The 12,900-nt window shown below is 39.2% G+C and overlaps 2 protein-coding genes across 2 annotated transcripts in view; both read right to left on the bottom strand.

The window, feature by feature from the left end:
• LOC140677503 (uncharacterized) overlaps positions 1-7,139 on the bottom strand; it is a 45,907-nt gene extending 38,768 nt beyond the window's left edge. The window contains exon 1 of the mRNA XM_072912178.1: positions 6,944-7,139. The gene's annotated coding sequence lies outside the window, so the exon portion shown is untranslated. The remainder of the gene's footprint in view (positions 1-6,943) is intronic.
• LOC140676604 (uncharacterized) overlaps positions 1,011-12,900 on the bottom strand; it is a 59,320-nt gene continuing 47,430 nt past the window's right edge. The window contains exon 3 of the mRNA XM_061928407.1: positions 1,011-3,466. Within this exon, the coding sequence (XP_061784391.1) occupies positions 2,040-3,466 (1,427 nt within the window). The 3' untranslated portion in view covers positions 1,011-2,039. The remainder of the gene's footprint in view (positions 3,467-12,900) is intronic.

The raw sequence follows: 12,900 nt of genomic DNA, 5'->3' as shown, positions 1-12,900 counted from the left end.
AATTATATTGTATAGTGTAGTGTTTTTCAACCACTGTATGGGAGATTATCTAAATTCACCTATATGGGTTAAAAGTATTTTTAGCAAACCAGTAATTATAGTCTGCAAATGAAGTGTTGTTGTTGAGTGTCGGTGCTGTCTAGAGCTCGGCAGAGTAACCATGTAATACTCTTCCATATCAGTAGGTGGCAGCAGGTTGCTAATTGATTTGTAGATGTCAGAAACAGTGGGGGGCAGTTTGAAAGTAAAAAGGTGTCTAATGCTTAAACCAAAAATAAACAAACAGGTGAGTGCCCCTAAGAAAAGCCATTGAAGCTTAGGGAAGGCTATGCAGAACGAAACTAAAACTGAACTGGCTACACAGAATGCTGGACGACAGCAAAGACTTACTGCGGAGCAAAGACGGCGTCCACAATGCACATCCGAACATGACGTGACAATCAACAGTGTCCCCGCAATGAAGGATAAAAACAACTGAAATAGTCTTGATTGCTAAAACAAAGTAGATGCGGGAAATATCGCTCCAAGGAAGACATGAGAAACTGCTACAGGAAAATACCAAAAAAAAGAGGAAATGCCACCAAAAATAGGAGCGCAAGACAAGAACTAAAACACTACAACACAGTTAAACAGCAAAAAAGTACAAATAAGTCAGGGCGTGATGTGACAGGTGGTGACAGTACACCTACTTTGAGATAAGAGCTATAGTGATGCATGCTTGGTTATGCTTTAAAGTCATATCTGTCATGTCTGTGTGATCATGTTTTGTTTCATTGTTGACATTTTCTGCCTTTGTGCTATAGTCTTTTTGGTTTCATAGTTTGTTCTCCGTCACTGTGCGCGCTTTTAGTTTGTACTTTTTTGATAATAATAAATTATGTACTTACATTCCCGTCTCGCCCGAGCCAACTTTCCGTTGCCTTCCGGACAAAACAAAACCCAAGGACCAAGTCATGACATTAGTGGCGGAGAACAAACTATGAAACCAAAAAGACTATAGCACAAAGGCAGAAACTGTCAACAATGAAACACACTAACTGTGGCATTAATAAACAAAAACTTACTTGGCATGGACTAAAGGAGCAGCATGAATGATGGACATGAAAACAAGTGTCAGGAATGTGCAAAGCATAAATGTGGGATGTCGCCAGAAAGACAAACTGAAAAAAATGAACTTAAATACTACAGACATGATTAGTGAAAACAGGTGCGTGACTCAAAACGTGAAACAGGTGCGTGACGTGACAGGTGAAAACTAAAGGTTGCTATGGTGACAAAACAAACAAAAGTGCACAAAAAGTCCAAAAACAAAACCGAACATGACTAAAACAAAACATGATCACACAGACATGACAATATCCAACAATTGCAACAACAATTTTTTACTGTCAACTGAGTTTCGTTTTTTTATTGATTTCTGCTGGTGGCGTGCCTCCGGATTTTTTCAACGCAGAAAATGTGCCTTGGCTCAAAAAAGGTTGAAAAACACTGGTATAGTGTATAAGTACAAGTAGTAGGACCGCTGGCACCACCATGGTAGAGACTTGTTTTGGAGACAGCAAGCCTGTGAAGGGGCACACTGAACCATGACATCATCATCACTTCTTAAATATTAGCAGCAAATTGATGTGTTAGTACACAACTAAACATATTAGTAAGAATGAATAATGCATGTGTGGATGTTGTTTTCCAGGATGTGTAACTAAGAAACATATTTACATGTTTGCTATTGAAGTAATCGAAAAGTAACTAAAAGTGATTTGGAGTTTTGTTTAATTGTCATTTAGTTGGAATCATAACAAAAACAAGTATAGTCAGATGCTACTGAAACTTTCAGGACATGTCAGAAATGGGATAAGGAACAAGTGATTAGATTTTGGTGTTGATCCTGATCATCATTTGGATTCAGCCTTCTTTTGAAGGATTCTTTACTACTGGGAGATTTGGCCTGGTGGAGGGCTGCGGTTTCTACTTTACTGCTGCTGTTCTCACCAGCACACTTGTGTTTGTTAAGTTGTTACTCATGAGAGAATCTTTCATCACACACACTGCAACTCAACACTTTTTCCCCCAGCGTGTATTCTCTTGTGTTTTTTCAGATTTTGACATCGTGCAAAACTTGAATCACACACAGAACAGGAAAAAGGTTTTTCTCCAGTGTGTGTTCTTGTGTGCTCTTTCATATTTTCCTTCCTTGTAAAAGATAAGCCACAGATTGAACAAGTAAAAGGTTTTTCACCCGTGTGTGTTCTCATGTGTCTTTTCAAATTTTCACCATGGACAAAACTTGAATTACACACGGAACACTTAAAAAGGTTTTCCCCAGTGTGTCTTTTCAGGTGTTTTTTCAAATCTTGACTTCGTGCATACCTTGAATCACACACAGAACACGAAAAAGGTTTTTCCCCGGTGTGTGTTCTTGTGTGCTCTTTCATATGTTCCTTTCTTGTAAAAGATAAGCCACAGATTGAACAGGAAAAAGGTTTTTCTCCAGTGTGTGTTCTCATGTGTGTTTTCAAGTTGTTCTTGTGTACAAAACCTGTTCCACACACTGAACAGGAAAAAGGTTTAACTCCAGTGTGTGTTCTCATGTGTTTTTTCAAACTTGCACTCTGAGTAAAAAATACACCACACACTGAACAACAAAAAGGTTTTTCTCCTGTGTGTGTTCTCATGTGCGTTTTCAAACTTTCACCTCGGACAAAAGTTGAATTACACACAGAACACTTAAAAAGGTTTTCCCCAGTGTGTCTTTTCAGGTGTAATTTCAAACATTGACTTCGGGCATACCTTGAATCACACACTGAACACGAAAAAGGTTTTTCTCCTTTGTGTGTTCTTGTGTGATCTTTCATATTGTCCTTCCTTGTGAAAGATAAGCCACAGATTGAACAGGAATAAGGTTTCACTCCAGTGTGCGTTCTCGTGTGTCTTTTCAGATGACTATGGTATTTAAAGGTTTTGTTACAGTGAGAACATTTGAAGTGAGTGTTGTCAGTGTGACATGTCTTATCATCTTTAGAGTCTTCATCATCAGTGTCAGGAGAGTGTGACGTTGTGTCCTCACTATCTGATAGTGGAGCTAAGAGCTTGTCTGCTTGTGATCCTCCACAGTGGTCTCCATCAGCTTCTGTTGTCATGTGTTGTGTTGAGCTGCTGCTCTTCTCCTCACTTTCACCTTTGACCTCATCATCTTCACTCTTCACAGGGACACCAGTCACTGGGAACTCCACCAGTCCTTCAATATGATCTCCCTCCTGACTGATGCTGTGTTCCTCCTCTTCCCTTTTAATGTGGGGGATCAGTGAGTCTTCCTCTTCCTTTTTACAGGGCAGGGTCTGTGTCAAAGAGGAAAAAGAGACACCAGAGGGTCCGTGGCGCCTGGTCTTCCTCTTTGATGGATCCTCCTTCACCATCCTGAAGCTACACTCCTGTTTTTCAGGCAGAAGTTGTTCTTTACAGACGTCTGTAGGACACAAAATGACAAACATGCTTGAGAAATGTCCAGATTTGATCAGTCACATGAGTTTACATGTACTTAAAGGCCTACTGAAACCCACTACTACCGACCACGCAGTCTGATAGTTTATACATCAATGATGAAATCTTAACATTGCAACACATGCCAATATGGCCGGGTTAGCTTACTAAAGTGCAATTTTAAATTTCGCGCAAAATATCCTGCTGAAAACGTCTCGGTATGATGACGTCTGCACGTGACGTCACGGATTGTAGAGGACATTTTGGGACAGCATGGTGGCCAGCTATCAAGTCGTCTGTTTTCATCACAAAATTCCACAGTATTCTGGACATCTGTGTTGGTGAATCTTTTGCGATTTGTTCAATGAACAATGGAGACAGCAAAGAAGAAAGCTGTAGGTGGGAAGCGGTGTATTGCGGCCGACTGCAGCAACACAAACATGGCCGCTGTTTCATTGTTTACATTCCCGGAAGATGACAGTCAAGCTTTACCATTGGCCTGTGGAGAACTGGGACAACAGAGACTCTTACCAGGAGGACTTTGAGTTGAATACGCAGACGCGGTACCGTGAGTACGCATGCAGCTGCGGCTTCCAAACATTTGATCGCTTGCCCGTACGTGCGTGCGGCTATGTGCATGTCACGTACGTAACTTTGGGGACTTTGGGGAAATATATGTGCTGTATGAACTTTGGGGAGGTGAACGGTACTTTGGGCTGTGGGATTGAGTGTGTTGTGCAGGTTTTTGAGTTGTATTGGCGGGTTATATGGACGGGAGGGGGGAGGTGTTTGTTATGCGGGATTAATTTGTGGCATATTAAATATAAGCCTGGTTGTGTTGTGGCTAATAGAGTATATATATGTCTTGTGTTTATTTACTGTTTTAGTCATTCCCAGCTGAATATCAGGTCCCACCCGCCTCTCACAGTATCTTCCCTATCTGAATCGCTCCCACTGCCCTCTAGTCCTTCACTCTCACTTTCCTCATCCACGAATCTTTCATCCTCGCTCAAATTAATGGGGGAATCGTCGCTTTCTCGGTCCGAATCGCTCTCGCTGCTGGTGGCCATGATTGTAAACAATGTGCAGATGTGAGGAGCTCCACAACCTGTGACGTCACACTACTCGTCTGCTACTTCCGGTACAGGCAAGGCTTTTTTATCAGCGACCAAAAGTTGCGAACTTTATCGTCGATGTTCTCTACTAAATCCTTTCAGCAAAAATATGGCAATATCGCGAAATGATCAAGTATGACACATAGAATGGACCTGCTATCCCCGTTTAAATAAGAAAATCGCATTTCAGTAGGCCATTAATGGATGTTATAGAGTTTTTTTCTTTGTTTAATTTGAGTTGGTTAGCCAAATATTTGCTTGGTTTATTGTCATGATCAAATTTTTCTAAGCGTAACCTCTGGAGCAGGAATTCACTTTTCTTATCAATTATTTCTCTTAAATCTAATTTGAGTTTTCTCAGTTTGTTCAGAGTGTGTTCATTTTGTGAGTTAGCATAAGCTATTTCTAATAGTTTTATTTCATTTTCAAGTTCCTGCTCTAGTAAACGTTCCTTTTTTTTTCTTGTATGATGAATAAGAAATAATTTTTCCTCGCATAACTACTTTCGCCGTCTCCCAGAGAACGCACGTCGTGATTTCTGGTTGATCATTCAAATCTGTCCATTCTTTCTCAAAATAGTTGAGGAAGTCTGGGTCCTTTAGTAATGATGTATTAAGTCTCCATTGTTTTATAGGTGCAGTGATAGTTTTGTTAGTGAGGGAGAGAGTGAGACAGGTGCATGGTCACTGATGATGATAGGATGGATGTGAATGTTTGAGATGTCAGATAAAATTGAGCTACTAGTTAAAAAGTAATCAAAGCGAGAGAATGAGTGGTGAACTGGGGAAAAATAAGTGTGTTCCCTAAGAGTGCGGTGATAAGAACGCCAGGCATCGCAAAGACCATAATCCTTCATATATTGCCTAAGTATTACTACTGACTGAGACTCACGGTGACTCCCAGTCACTCTGGACCCATCTATATTTTTTATAGAGATTTTGATAGAATTTAATACATTCTAAGGTCAGCATGGGTCGGTTGGTAGAGCGGCCGTGCCAGCAACTCGACGGTTCCAGGTTCGATCCTAGTCACTGCCGTTGTGTCCTTGGGCAAGGTACATTACCCACCTGCTCCCAGTGCCACCCACACTGTTTTAAATGTAACTTAGATATTGGGTTTCACTATGTAAAGCACTCTGAGTCACTAGAGAAAAGCGCTAAATAAATATACTTCACTTAAAAGGGAACTTCACTTTTGTTAAATGTATTTTGCCTATCAAGAACACACGATTATTCTTTTTTATGCATTCTAAATAGTAAATAAATGCAATTAAATGTCTGCTTACAATAGAGGCTATTAGAGTCGCACTATTCTGCCTGCAAAGAACTTAAAATGCATCCAAACACCTCAAATAATATGTATTTTTGCTCATTAGTGCATTAATTTCAAAAACGCATCACAACGTTCACTGAATATTACACACTGCAGACTTCCTGAGTGCCAACAAACATAATAAAACATCACTTACTGAACAAGGTCTGCTGTCACCATGACACAGACTAATAGAATCTGGCTATATTCCCGTTTAGATAAAGAATGATTCATAATCGTCGCACGGAAAAGGGGGGCGCAGCCAAGCGTCTTTTCATGTCGTTCGCCATTGCCGGGTCTAAATAGGCTGTCAAACGGTACCAAAGTGCAGTGCAATATATTTATCTGTACAGCAATCTATTTATTTATATCTGCACCTTATTGCTCTTTTATCCTGCACTACCATGAACTAATGCAACAAAATTGTGTTCTTATCTGTACTGTAAAGTTCAAATTTGAATGACAATAAAAGGAAGTCTAAGTCTAAACTTGTCAAAAGTACGTCCTCATCCTTCTGCTATCCAGGTGAGAGGCACGATTCATAATCTGGAATAATCTTTCACCAGCACCGAGGCGAGAAAGGAGCTCACCAGCCGGTGATGTCAACATAGACACACAAGCTATAAATAGTTTGTCTGTGTTAGCACTTATAATAACAATATCACTAATACTTGGTTGCTATTCAAGCCACGAAATGCAAATGGAGTATTGTTGGCGCTTTTTGGATGGTTATAGAGGACCTACCATTGGCTACTTTGCAAGTGGACTTTTATTTACATTTATGAGTTAGAATGTGATTTAAAAAAAATATATATATCCATCGTCATGTCTTTTATAATGATTGTGAACGATAGAAAAAATTCCCCCAAAAAGTGCAGTTCCCCTCTAAATTTAAATGATTAGATTTAAGACTTTAAGTCTATGAGCATGAAGTGATGGAGCCTACTTGGATGAGAGGACAAACGTCTTCTAAGACAAAGTGAACAGTCCAGTTGTGATGGACTGAATGCCCTGAGAATAAAATGATATGTGCTTACTTGGACTTTGATGAAGCTGTGAGGACTCAGGTGGTTTGTCTTCATGCTCTTCAGTCTTCACAGAGACAACAGTCAGTGGAAACTTGCTGACATCATCCTCCTCCTGCCCTAGAAGACACTCTCCCTCCTGAGTGATCCACACTTCCTCCTCTTCCTCTTTAATGTGGGGGGGCTGCGGATCTTCCTCTTTAATGTGGGGGGCCTGCTGGATGTCTGTTGGGTAAATAATTAAATAAGATAAAGAGAGAATAGAAATAGTTTTGGACTGACACTGTTAACACAATGATATAATTTGTGTTCTTTCATTAAAAGCGTGTAGCAAAACAACCAATAAAAATGGGAAATACCTCCGTTTGTCCTAAAATCTATTCAAAAGTGGTACAGTGAGTACAAAAACAGACATGGAAATTTGATGGGGGGCAGTTAGAAAAGTTTTTATAAGTACGAGGCAGCATTGATTGAAGCATTCTTCACTTTACACTCACTGATGTAAAGTGTGTAAATATTTCATTCTGTATACGGTCTGTTACACCTACTCTTTATCACAAAACGTAACCATAATCTTTTAATGACATAGTCATTACCATAACTTCAATATCATGGAAATAAAACAAATATAATTCCAAAATCTCTTATAAGGTATGTTTTTGTGATCATGCAAAATACTTTTTTGTGGTCATTTTGTTGGCTGGGCCAAAAGGAACTTTTACCAAAACATGTTTTACTATGTGGTGTTTTATGGAGTATCTCCATCAACAATTCCTCTTTAGGAATTGGAGACACGCTGAAGGAAAGTCAGTCACCTTTATGTTCTTTTAATAAATCAAGTGTTAATTACTTTGGTTATTGAAAATAAATGTTTACTTTTACTTAATGATGCATGTAGGTCAGAATTAGGAAGTAAAATTATAACTTTAATTAGATTGGATTATAGTATAAAAATGTATTTAGTGACTGTGTGAGGTTGGTGTAAACATGTTGATACAGGTTTACATCTTCTTGGGGACTGGAACACAAATATGTCCCGAAAGTATATTTACATTGCCTCAACATTGCTTCACTTAGCTCATTAAGCAAACTACCAGGGTGAGTGAGTCCTTTTAAACCTTCATAGACCTCGTTGTTACTTCTGACCAGTCTAAGATCACCACAAGTGGAACTACTGTATGCGGCTTAAGTGATCATCCCATGATTTTCTGTACCCATAAAAAACATAGACCCGAGACTGACGGCCACAAAACAAGCAAAGCTATAATCCTCAAGACCTAGACTAGCAAGGCTTTCAATGACAAACTGGCATATTAAGACTCGCCTGGTACTTGCAAGTACACAGGTCTTTGGGTCAAGTCCTAACCTCAGAAAAGTAGGTAACTTCACAGTCAAAGTGGGTTACAATATTATAACAAACAAAAATTAGATTACCTATCTTGGCTGCATCGTAGAGACTAATCTTGCCAGTGAAAATATGACTACTAAGGTAGTCAAAGAATCATCCGACGAATTCTGTTCTTACTAGTGTTGTCCCGATACCAATATTTTGGTACCGAGACCTGTATCAAAATGTAATTCGATACTTTTCTAAATAAAAGGGACCACAAAAAAGTGCATTATTGGCTTTATTTTAACAACAAATCTTCGGGTAAATTTAACATATGTTTCTTATTGCATACAAGACACCTTGTCTTTTAGTAGTAAGCAAGCAAACAAAAGCCCCTAATTAAGTCTGCTGACATATGCAGTAACATATTGTGTCATTTATATTCTATTATTTTGTCAAAATTATTAAGGACAAGTGGTAGAACATTGATTATTAATCTACTTGTTCATTTACTGTTAATATCTGCTTATTTTCTGTTTTAACATGTGCTATCTACACTTATGTTAAAATGTAATAATCACTTATTCTTCTGTTGTTTAGATACTTTACATTAGTTTTGGATGATACCACAAATTTGAGTATCAATCTGATACCAAGTCGTTACAGGATCATACATTGGTCATATTCAAAGTCCTCATGTGTCCGGGGACATATTTCCTGAGTTTATAAACATAATATAAATGTTTAAAAAACGAAAGAAGATGTTGTGAATCCAAAAAATATTGATGTAATCATAGAAGTACTACTTTTTAGAGGCGGTATAGTACCGAATATAATTCATTCGAATTGCAGTACTATATATATATATACGGTTGTATACCGTACAACCCTAGTTCTTATATAGTAGGATCACCCCTTACACTTAAGACTCTAACACAAGCGCTCATTTAACCCCACTTTGACTACAGAGTTCATGTTTAGTACCGTGACGCCTTAAAAGCCCTGAAAAACAAACTCCAGACAGCTCAAAACAAAATGATTGGGATTCTACTTAACCGTCCATCTCGGGCTCACCTTTCCGCCAACCATTTCCTTAAAGGCCTACTGAAATGCGATTTTCTTATTTAAAGGGGGATAGCAGGTCCATTCTATGTGTCATACTTGATCATTTCACGATATTGCCATATTTTTGCTGAAAGGATTTAGTAGAGAACATCGACGATAAAGTTTGTAACTTTTGGTCGCTGATAAAAAAGCCTTGACTGTACCGGAAGTAGCAGACGAGTAGCGTGACGTCACAGGTTGTGGAGCTCCTCACATCTGCATTGTTTACAATCATGGCCACCAGCAGCGAGAGCTATTCGGACCGAGAAAGCGACGATTTCCCCATTAATTTGAGCGAGGATGAAAGATTTGTGGATGAGGAAAGTGAGAGTGAAAGACTAGAGGGCAGTGGGAGCGATTCAGATAGGGAAGATGCTGTGAGAGGCGGGTGGGACCTGATATTCAGCTGGGAATGACTAAAACAGTAAATAAACACAAGACATATATATACTCTATTAGCCACAACACAACCAGGCTTATATTTAATATGCCACAAATTAATCCCGCATAACAAACACCTCCCCCCTCCCGTTCATATAACCCGCCAATACAACTCAAACACCTGCACAACACACTCAATCCCACAGCCCAAAGTACCGTCCACCTCCCCAAAGTTCATACAGCAAATATATTTCCCCAAAGTCCCCAAAGTTACGTACGTGACATGCACATAGCGGCACGCACGTACGGGCAAGCGATCAAATGTTTGAAAGCCGCAGCTGCATGCGTACTCACGGTACCGCGTATGCGCATCCAAGTCAAAGCCCTCCTGGTAAGAGTCTCTGTTGTCCCAGTTCTCCACAGGCCAATGGTAAAGCTTGACTGTCATCTTTCGGGAATGTAAACAATGAAACACCGGCCGTGTTTGTGTTGCTGAAGTCGGCCGCAATACACCGCTTCCCACCTACAGCTTTCTTCTTTGCTGTCTCCATTGTTCATTGAACAAATTGCAAAAGATTCACCAACACAGATGTCCAGAATACTGTGGAATTTTGCGATGAAAACAGACGACTTAATAGCTGGCCACCATGCTGTCCCAAAATGTCCTCTACAATCCGTGACGTCACGCGCTTACGTCATCATACCGAGACGTTTTCAGCAGGATATTTCGCGCGAAATTTAAAATTGCACTTTAGTAAACTAAGCCGGCCGTATTGGCATGTGTTGCAATGTTAAGATTTCATCATTGATATATAAACTATCAGACTGCGTGGTCGGTAGTAGTGGCTTTCAGTAGGCTTTTAACGTGGGGAGGCTTTTGGTAGCCGACAGAGTACATCTTCTTGCAGTTAGTCTGGTGTACAAGATACACCATACCACTAAAATACTCATGTACCTGTCTAGATACTTCTAAATATATTGCATCATCCCCACAAGACAAACCATCTTCATATTGACCATCTACTGAAGAAAAGTGTTATTAATGAAATATAAAGTTAGTAAAGATGTGAGAGTAAGAAGTCAACAAACCTGTTCTGTGTAACACAACTTGATGTTTCTTGAAAACAGCGTCCAGTAGTTGATGTTGTCGCTCCTTCTCCTCTTTTGTTGGACAAAGTTCCTCCTCATACTTTGCTATCGTCCTTTCGCACATTTTCACACAATCACAACACTTTACGCTCACATTTGATCTCTACTTAGCGATGTGTTGATAACGTCCGCGTCTTTGTTAGCAGCTAACAAGCTAAGCTAACTAGCAAGCTAAGCTAACTAGCACAAGACTTGATAAAGTGCGCTCAGACTAATGTATCCGGATACAAACAATGACTAACAATGTTTCATCTACTACACGACATATATGCGTACATGTATGCACTAAATACAAATAGAGAAACAATAATGGCCACGTTTAGGCCTTCTCTGTCAAACGCCATTTTGCTTTGTCATCGTTCTTCTTTGGATTTCCAGCAGACTAGTAGAGCATCTTAGGCCTCCACAGCTTCTTAACGGGACTTCTTCGTCCTGTCCTATGGTCCATACTACATTCTACAGTACAGGAGGTCTTCGTCCTGTCCTATGGTCCATACTACATTCTACAGTCGCGCTATCAATCTTTCAATGGACCACTTCCAAGGTGGCTTATGCGCATGTCCAATTTATCTAGGTCAAAGTTCGTGAGGGATAAACAAAGCCAAGCGACTCCATACTTTTTTAGTAAACTTCGTCAGTTCGTGGTTTGTGTTTACTATTTACTATTAATAGTAGTAGATATATTTCTGAATGATTGTTTATTCCTCGTCGTGTATATTTTTCAATATGTCGAAGACAATTTGTGCAGTTGTGGGATGTTCTAATAGTACATCATCATCATCATTATCATCATGTCTTGTATTCCTTTCATGAACATGCATATATACAAGCCACGTACAGTTCACACTTTCATTGTTTTTTTGTTTCTTATACATTTCCATGATCAGAAAGGAGCAGATGGAAGAATATTATTCTTATATTTATCTTCCAACCTTTTTTAAAACAATTATTTTAGATTAATTTATCACTGTTCCCTCCACCGACACCCCAACTCCAACATACTTTTTTCATTTTCGTTTAGGCATTTTCACAATGACACGTCCAATCAAAATCAAACATCAGTTTGATATAATTAGGGATGATGTTTGATAAGAAATGATCGAGTTCGAGCCTATTATCGAATCCTCTTATCGAACCGATTTCTTATCGATTCTCTTATAGAGTCCAGATAGGTTGTTGTATATGAAAAAAAACAACAATATTTGGTTTAACAAAAGTTCATTTTTATTATGTAGGAAAAAAATGTAATCTAATAAATTAAAAAAATTGAAATAAATATTGACTGTTGTTACCCAAAGTATATTAAGTGGGATTTTTCAGAAAAACAAATATATACAGTATCACAAAAACAACCTGTCTCTGTGATCACTATAGGTGTATAAATAATAATATAGTGTTAAATAAAATCAGTCCCTTGGGCACAAAACTGAAAATAATACAGCTCTCCAAAAAGTGCACTTCTGCTGCTGTTTGACATAACTGTTTGTTATGATGCTTTGACATTTTTGCACTTCATTTCTTTATTGAAAGAAAATTCTAAGAAGAGAAAAGTTGTTTGCAAATGTGGTTACAATGCTAAAAAAATTAAAAGTTAAAGCTAAAAAAAAGAAAAACACTTTATAGAGTTAACATTATTTCTTTATAGGGGGAAAGATGTGATGTTATGAGCTAGGAATTTAACAACTACACTACCCAGCATGCAACAGGAGTGACGAGCATGCGTGGTAGCCCCGAAAAGTGTTGTTGCATGTCGCCACCCGGTGTTGTGCCGGATAACACAGCCGGTGTTTCATTGTTTACATTCCCAGAAGATGACAGTCAACCTTTCCATGGGCCTGTGGAGAACTGGGACAGCAGAGAATCTTACCAGGAGGACTTTGAGTTGGATGCGCAGACGCGGTACCGTGAGTACACACGCAGCTGCGGCTTCCAAACATTTGATCGCTTGCCCGTACGTGCGTGACGCTATCTGAATCGCTCCCACTGCCCTCTAGTCCTTCACTCT

The sequence above is a fragment of the Nerophis lumbriciformis genome, linkage group LG33 (genome assembly GCF_033978685.3).
Source record: "Nerophis lumbriciformis linkage group LG33, RoL_Nlum_v2.1, whole genome shotgun sequence".
Taxonomy (NCBI): domain Eukaryota; kingdom Metazoa; phylum Chordata; class Actinopteri; order Syngnathiformes; family Syngnathidae; genus Nerophis; species Nerophis lumbriciformis.
This window is presented reverse-complemented; position numbering and strand designations above follow the sequence as displayed.